Source organism: Rhincodon typus, chromosome 46 (assembly GCF_021869965.1).
Source record: "Rhincodon typus isolate 14 chromosome 46, sRhiTyp1.1, whole genome shotgun sequence".
NCBI classification, from domain to species: Eukaryota; Metazoa; Chordata; class Chondrichthyes; order Orectolobiformes; family Rhincodontidae; genus Rhincodon; species Rhincodon typus.
This window is the reverse complement of record NC_063377.1, coordinates 6,381,105-6,389,974: the sequence shown is the minus strand read 5'-3', so window position 1 is coordinate 6,389,974 and position 8,870 is coordinate 6,381,105. Positions and strand designations below refer to the sequence as shown.

The 8,870-nt window shown below is 51.5% G+C and overlaps 1 protein-coding gene across 1 annotated transcript in view; it reads right to left on the bottom strand.

The window, feature by feature from the left end:
• Positions 1–2,386: 2,386 nt before the first annotated feature.
• LOC109919320 (transcriptional repressor p66-beta) overlaps positions 2,387–8,870 on the bottom strand; it is a 37,863-nt gene continuing 31,379 nt past the window's right edge. Inside the window, exon 8 of the mRNA XM_048620289.1 lies at positions 2,387–7,553. Coding sequence (XP_048476246.1) covers positions 7,420–7,553 — 134 coding nt within the window. The 3' untranslated portion in view covers positions 2,387–7,419. The remainder of the gene's footprint in view (positions 7,554–8,870) is intronic.

Here is an 8,870-nt window from a genome sequence, read left to right as displayed (position 1 = left end):
TGCGGGGTGTCCCTACACCACATGGGTTGGGGAGGGGTGCTACAATTCAAAAAGGCAGGTCACTGCCACTTTCTCCAGGGGCAATTATGGAATGGGCATTATCAACTGGCCCAGCCATCAATGTCCACACCCTGTGAATATAAAAGAAGTGTGTGATGGAAATTAAAGGGTGATGTGGTGCATTGGTAATGTCCCTGGGCTAGTAACCCAGAGGCCCAGACTAATGTTCTGGGGAACATGGATTTAAATCCGCTTAATAAAACCTATAAACATATAGAGACCATGTCTTTTCATTATTGTGTTTTTTTTAAATTATGGGCTGAAACGAGAAAAGAATTGTTTTAAAACCAAGGATTGCTGCACGGTGTGGAAGCAAGTTACCTGGTCCTCATAGTGAGCACGGTTTACACAGCTGTTGGTTACAGCAGTGTTTGCAGATAAACTGGAACCATGGGGCTGTGTATAAATGGAGCTTTGGCTGGCAACAAGTGGCTGATTGGTTTGTGAGTGAGTGACCAGTTACTGATAGCAAAGGCCTTCTGCCTGCTAACAATGATGTGATTGGTTCTCAGGTGGCTGAGCAGCTTGGGGCTGCGAACAAGATACACTAATGCCTTTGAACTAAGACCAGCTCAGGAGCTCTCGCTCTGTTCTCTGCAGTAAAAGCCACTTTAAGCCTGAAGAAAAACAGATTATCTTTCATTCAACTGTTACTGTGACTTTTAATCAATAAGTCAGAGACTCTTTAATCAGCGAACCAGCCACCCTGTGCCTTTTACAAACCTGTGGAAGCGTCTGGAGAAGGAAGAGTTGAACAGCAGTATACTGAAGAGTCATCTTAGCAGATCCTGTGAACTCCTCCCAGTTTTCCCCATGTCCACAATTGTATGTTTTCTCTCCCCTCTCACCATGGGTGCATCTGTGTATATTAGGGTGAGTTTATAAGAAAACTGGAATTTTAATTTGTTGAGTTATATACAAATGAGTTATAACTGTTTACCTGCAGCTGGAGCCAAATTACTTGCAGTAAGTGGCAATTTTTGTTCGTGCGTTCTACAATTCTGGAAATTGAGGAATTTTTGCGAATCATTAAAAATCTTTAACTTGTGTCTCTGGGAATAAAGGGGCTCAGTTTCCAGCACACCGTCTCCAGTGAGGTGTGACAAAAGCTGGTCTCGGTGACTGTGACAATCAATTGGTGATGAAAACTCCGTCAGATTCACTAATGGGGGCGGCTGGCCCTCAGGCCAAGTGCAATTAGGGATTGGCCTTCCTTGTGCTGTTCACATCCCAGCAAATATAACTTATCGAGAGCTCTACGTCTTTATTAAGACACATCATGCTGGGTCGAGGCAAGCTGAACCTTAGAATACTTTACGCAGCATTCATTTTGAACTGTTCTGAAACATACCTTTACAAATTTTAAGGGTGCATTTTTAGGAAAAATCAAAAAATGCATTTGATACAAAAGGATTCAATAGAAAAGTCCAGGGGGTGACAGTCTAAAGGAGGTGGGGTCGGACTGAGACAAGGAGAAATGTCTTCACCCAGAGAGCGGGGAGCCTGTGGGATTCACTTCCACAGAAAGCTGTCGGGGCCGGAACACAGAACATTTTCCAGGAGTTGGATAGAGATCTCTGGGTTAAAGGGATCACCGTTGGGAACAGGGACCGAGTAGGATGATCAGCCATGATACCACTGAATGATGGAACAAGCTGGATGGGCCAAATGGCCTACTCCCGTTCCTATTTTCTACGTTTCTATGAAACAGGGTGAGCGAGGAAGGCTCAATTCGATCCGTGCGGGACAGAGCTGCAAGTGTGAGACCGTCCCACATTGAGTGGGTGCCTGGATGACCAGCGGACCAGCGGCAAAGACAAAATGAGGGGAAGCGTACCCCGGGTCTGTTCCCGAACCCTCAGGCTGCAGACAAGAACCCATGGGGGGGGGGTGGTCACGCCAGGCCTGTGCCGGAACGTTGCCACACTTTCAGAAGGACGCGAAGGGAGGGGCTGGAGAAACCGTCCTTGGAGAACAGGAGGCCGACGGGAGATTTGATGGAATTATGGGAATCGTGGCTTTGTAGGTGGACAGAGTTGGGAGGAGCCGGGAGCTGTTCCTCCTCGTGGACAGGTGACTGGGCAGAGGGCATCGTTCAAGTGTTTAGCAGAAGAAGCAAACGCGGAGATGGGAAGGAGACAAACATTTTCTCGCACGGACGGGGAACTGGATCGTTCTCCAGAACAGATGGAGGCACTGGGTCACAGGAAGGGGGAGAGAACATGGCACGAAGGGAACTGCTCCCTCGCAGAGCCAGCAATGACAATGATAAGCCGAATGGTCACCATTATGAAAGCCAGGAAGAAAGGGAAACGCAAGACTGGAGTCAGATAAATTCACCTGATAGTTTAATAGCACGTACACCATCTCACAGAGGAGATTCAACTGGTTCCCTTATTTTAAACACAACCTGCAAGTAATAAATACTACAAAGGTTTTTTTTTGAAAAACTTGCTTATTTCTTTTTTGTTTTCCCCAGCCATTGGATGACTGTCTCTTGGCAGTTTGCACTCCCATCGGTATATAACATTTGTAATACATTGCCGAAGTACACAAATCTAGCACAATACAAAATGATAAAACAGGCTTAGCAACAACAACAACATACAGAAAAAATCTTTCTTTTTTTTTAAAAAAAAGCAAAATGGAAGAAAAATTCTTTTCGCCTAAATTAAAACTTTAAAATGAAAACAGAGGCGGGGAGGGAGGAAGGGGGAGGAGGTGCGTTGGGAGGATTGGGAGGGTTTGACTCTGTGTAACGAGAGAGAGAGAGAGAGAGAGGATTAAAGGACCATTAATGTCCAGCTCAAACTGTAACATGCCATAAAAACCATTTACATTACCCGATGCAGCCACGTTCAGATATACAGGAAGACTGTACACAAAGAACATCAGGAAGCGAGCTTCACAGGTCCAATTTAGGTCAACACAGCCAAAGGTTGCACAAGTTAGCTTTTGACGCGGAAAACGTTGTCCGTTCAGGACCGCTCTTGGTGAAGCTGACCCACCATCTGTCTCACACACACCACTCCCTCCCCCCACCTCAAGCTTTATAGAGTTGCAGCATCACTCCCATTCCCAATACCACCACTTGGGGGTTAACTGCCCACATGCATGACGGTCTGGTGGGTGAACACAGCAGCCAGCATTCTCACAGTCCTCCAGAAGATAAATGGGGAAGACCGTGGTTGTGTGTTTACCAGGAAGAATAATCTCTCCCCACCCTGCTCCCCCCCACCCAAACTCGTCCCTCTCCCACCTCAAACCCTGCTTTTCTTTACAAGAGGAATCTTTAATGTCCACCTTTTCAGGCAGACAGGGCCTTGGTTTAACGTCTTGACCAACAGACAGCACCAACTGATAGTATCCACCCCCTCAGCGCTGACCCTCCAACAGCGCCCACTGCCTTGATGCTGACCTTCCGACAGCGCCTGCTCCCTCGGCGCTGACCCTCCGACCGCCCATGCTTCCTCGGTGCTGACCCTCCGACAGTGCCCGCTCCCTCAGCGCTGACCCTGTCGGTGTGGTGCTCTCCCGTGCAGACCCTCCGACACTATTCACTCCCTCAGTGCTGACTGTCCGACACTGTCCACTCTCTCAGCGCTGAACCTCCAACAGTGCCCACTCCCCAAGTACTGACTCTCCAACAGTCCAGTGCTCCCTCAGTACTGACCCTCTGACAGTGTCCTCTACATCAGCACCTGCTCCCTCAGCGCTGACCCTCCGATAGTGTGTCCCTCCCTCAGTGCTAATCCTCCAATACTGCGGCTCTCCCTCAGCGCTGATACTCCAGTAGTGTGGCTCTCCCTCAGCGCTGACCCTGGGAGTGTTGGCCTGGAGTCTCTGGAGTGGTGTCTCAAACACACTTGGCCAGGATTCCAAGCTGCGAGAAGGATGCCAGCTGACCCAAGACTGGCATCTTGTGTAACAGACAGTCTGAGGCTTGTAGGTATGTCTCTTGCAGAGTAACTAGACCTTTTCAATGTACAATAACCACAGAATACCCCCCTCAGCCCCCCCACCCCACCCACCAACCCACAAGCAACAACCACATACAATGTAGAATCTGGAGCTCAGGGACTTTTCCAAACTACAACTGGAGTGTGCCTGAGGAATCAGTCACTGTGCCTGATGCCACACAGACAGGTCAGGCTCCACTGAGCCAGTGTGTCCTACTGTCCCCTGCCCCAGCTGAGGGGAGCACAGAGAGGGTCTCCTTGTGCACCCTTTCTTCGCAAGCTGAACGCCTCTATCGTCCTGCAGTGAGCACACTTGTCCTTGGATTGATTCTTCAACACACCCAGCACTGGGCAGGACGTGTGTGAGAATTGCGAGCAAGCATACACTCCAAGCACGACCTGCAAACACACACACACACGCGCACACACATGCACGCACACACACCAGAGTCACAACGCCCCCTCGCCCGCCACCTCACTGCCTGGATTGTTCCTGGCAGCAGTTTCAATTGTTGGGTTAAAATTCCACAATAACCTCATCATGCTTTAGGATTTCGACATCTTCAGCCTGGACAGAATTCAGAATGGGTCACGGTCTCAGAGGGTGTGCGCGTATGGAGATTTTCCAGGACTCTGTGATGAGGGGCATCTTTTTGTGCCCAGAGAGATTGGGGGGGGTAGAAGCTGGGATCACTCCCCTCAGAATGGAGAACGTTAAAGGTATGTGTTGGGTGGGGGGGATGAGATTGTGAATCGAGTCATTCCAAATTGAGAGAGGGGGTGGAGGCGGCGGGTTCCAATCGAGTGGAATGAGCGGCGGGGGGAGGTGTCGGTCACCAGAGCTGGGGTGGTAACGTGGATTGAAGACAATCCGGGAAAAACAACTAGTGGGAGTGGGAGGGAGAGGAGGAGAATGAGTTTGTTGAGGCAGCAAATCGTTGTGATCTGGGACAGGCTGCCTGAAAGGGAGCAGATTCAATAGGAACTTACAAAAAGGGACAGGGAGGGAGGGGAATCAGAACTATGCAGGGGCTGAAAGGATTCGGTAGTTGTGGGGGACTGGAGAACTCTTTCAAAGAGCTGGCAATGAGCATGATTGTGCACAATGGCCTCATGCTGTGCCGAGAAGGCTCAGTAATGTCACCAAACCGGGAACAGCCCCTCTTACCACCATCCTTCCTGCTGGGGCAAGCCCCATCGAGAAAGGGCACTGGGTGTAAACACTGCTAACCAGGCATACAGTCCCTCCGCTGCTCTGTGAGCAGGCCATTCCTGTTGGTCTTCAACATTCAGGCAAGCCACCCAGGGCTGGTGGCGATGAGGAAGCAATGTCAGAGAGCAGCTCTTCACACCGGAGAGGGGGGTGGAAATCTGGATCATCTCTCCCCTGAATCACAGTCGATGGACACAGGGAGTTCTGTCGGGGTTAAAATGGGGGGGAATGAAGGGTTAGAAACAGGTAGATGGAGTGAGGATACAGACCAGGCAGTAGTCTGACTGAGCAGCTCCCAGAACAAAACGGCCTTGCCCTGTTCCTCTGTTAAAGCTGCTCTTGCGCCCAGAACTGATGACAATTAACCTGAAAGGAACGGACAGGGCCCAAAGAGGTGAAGTATTAACAAGTCCAAACGTGTTTTCAGCCCTCCCTTTTCCTAACGAGTTAAAGTGGCTGGGGAAGTCCAGACAGGAAATTCAATCCATCTGTTACAAAGTGCAACTGTGCCACTATCTGAAAACACATTACAGCAACAGTGCACGCCCCCACCTCTCTCTCTCTCTCTCTCACACACACACACAGACATTCCCACACATACTCATACACTCACATTTCCACACATACTCACACACTGGCACACATATATACATGAAAACAGAAGAACTGCTCACTTAGAGGCCACATTGCAGGGCGCCAGCTCATCCCTCCATCACCACACCAAACCTGCACTGGCATTTGCCCACTCTGTCCCTGCACCCCCATCCTGCCTCTCCCCCACCTCTCTCTCTCCTGCTGCTAGCCTCTACCTCACTGCACAACTACCACAAACAAGCTGTCAGTCAGTCACCCTTCACCCACCCACTGTGGGGAGAGTCCGACTGATTGTCGCAAAGTCTCCACCTACCCTACCCCACCCCACCACCCCCCCAACTTGCACTTTCATGGGCAGCCACTCCTCCGAGAGGGAAAGCTCGCTGACAAATCCAAGTCTGGCAGCTCATTCCCGACGTCTCCCTTCAACCTCAAACCCTTCAGTCTTGGGGCAGTGGTGAGAGTGAGAGGGATGTTTAGGGAAGAGCCTGATTAAAATTGCCCTTTTGAAGAGCTGGCATGGAACTGAAGGGCCGAACAGCCTCCAACTTTGCTAGAAGCATCTTACACAGTGGGTCACTCCTATGTAGACAATTAATACGAACGAAACCCCCTCCCACAAAAAGTAAACTGGAGACTGCAAAGGCAGTCTCATGGAGTCTCGGATTGTCCTTCTCCACTTCTTGGCTCCCCCTAGACAACCCTCAGAAGGGTCTACACAGCCTTCTTCCCAAAAAGGGCACTCCCCCTGTACAATATCTGACCTGGCTATTCAACTGGGTGGGGGAGTTGCAGCCTGGCTCGACCCTCCCCGAGGGAGGCAGCTTAGCTCCAGCGCTGCTGAGGGGATCAGGCTGGGATAGGGCTGCTTACCCCCTCCCGTGCTACTCACCCCTGCGCCCTCCTCCGCCCCAACGCAGAGGGTCACAGGGCCTGCTTTCAGAGGGGGTGGGGAGTCAGGTGAAGGTCAAAATCCCTCTGCTGCCTCCTCGGCTCATCTCGGGCCAATGAATTGGGCCAAGCGAGTGCTGTGGGTTCCCAGAGATGAAGCCGCAGTCATGGGTGAAGGGGGAGACGAAGGAGGAAAACAGCAGGCACCCACAAAAACACACAGGCATGTACAAACACACGTGCACACACACACACACACGAGCACACAAGGCCACATCCCGGCACGTGTACACACACAGGTACAAGCATGCATGCACACAGAGGCACGTGCACATGCGTGCACACACACATACAGGTGTATGTGCACACACCCGCACAGGCACGCACACGGGCACACGCTCGCACACACGCAGGTACAGGCACACCTTCCTGAAGGCTGACACTTGCTTCCCAAGGTCATGCGAGCAGAGCACCGCAGGGAATCCCATTTCCATGCCCACCCACCTCCAAAAGGCCGATGACAAAGTTAGCAACAGACACAGAGAACGATAATACTGGTGTTGAGGTGGGGGGTGGGGAACAGGAGCAGGTGGAGAGTGGGGGAGGGAAGTGGGGGTAAAATAGGGGGTTTTGCTCCCTCTGAAGCAACGGGTTAAGTAACGAGGCACCGGGACAGGCACTGCATGCGACGGGTGCAGCCCTTCACTTCGGCGTGCTGATGGACTGCGAGATGGGCCTGGGGGGGATCATGTCCAGCAGGTACTCGCGCTGACGGTCTGCCAAGGACGAGCCCTTCTGACCTCCGACCCCAGTGTTCATGTATGACATGCTGACTCCTGCGGGAGAAACGACAACAACAAAAAAAAACAAGGGGAGAGAGAGAGAGAGGGAGAGAGAGAGAGAAAGAAAATCATGTCTGAGAGTCAAATCCTGAGTCAGAAAGTGAGGCAGGGCAGGGGCAAGAGGTGTGGCATGGATTATTATTCATAGAATCATAGAATACCTACAGTGTTGCCGCACCGACTCTCCGAAGATCATTCCACCCATGCCCAATCCCTAACCTATCCCTATATAGCCCTGTATTTCCCACGGCCTACTCACCCAGCTTGCACATCCCTGGGCACTACGGGACAATTTAGCACGGCCAATCCACCCTAACCCGCACTTCCCTGGGCACTACGGGACAATTTAGCACGGCCAATCCACCCTAACCCGCACATCCCTGGGCGCTACGGGACAATTTAGCACGGCCAATCCACCCTAACCCGCACATCCCTGGGCACTGCGGGACAATTTAGCACGGCCAATCCACCCTAACCTGCACATCCCTGGGCGCTACGGGACAATTTAGCACGGCCAATCCACCCCACCCGCACATCCCTGGGTGCTACGGGACAATTTAGCACGGCCAATCCACCCTAACCCGCACATCTTTGGACTATCTGAGGAAACCTGTCACACTGAGGGCATGCTGCATTGCCGTCTGCCCTTGCAGCCAGGCTGGATTGGAGGTGTTCTGAGGGGTTGGGCTGTCTCAGATAGAACAGTGTGGGTGTATTCCTGAGACACGTGCCCAATTGCTTCCACCACAATAACACAATACCCGGAAGCAATGCCCAGGTTAACAACTGCACTCTGCTCACTGCTGACAGTGGCATTTGGGGTTACACTGGCAGACCCACAGACCCGATACAGCTGGTGATCCCATCCCAATCCAGGCATCAATGTGACCGGACTCTAGGACTGCAATCCAGGGATAGCCAGGCAGGAATAGGTCCAAGACAATATTGCACTTCCACAGCCTCTTTCAGACCCTCAGCAAACCCTGATCTCCCCATGACCCAGGGCACCTTATTGACGGTTCACACCATTCAAACTGATGCTTAACAGGCATGTGCCCACATCTGCCCTGAGCTGTGCTTTTACTCTAACATACGTCAGTTCACATCACCCGGAGCTACATTAATTTTGCAGAACCATCTTCCTCTGCACTATCCCCCATCAAACACTGCCACGACAGGGACAGCATGGGGTTTAGATAGAGAGTAAAGCTCCCTCTACACTGTCCCCCATCAAACACTCCCAGGATGGGGGCAGCATGGGATCTTAGGTACAGAGTAAAGCTCCCTCTACACTGTCCTCATGAAACACTC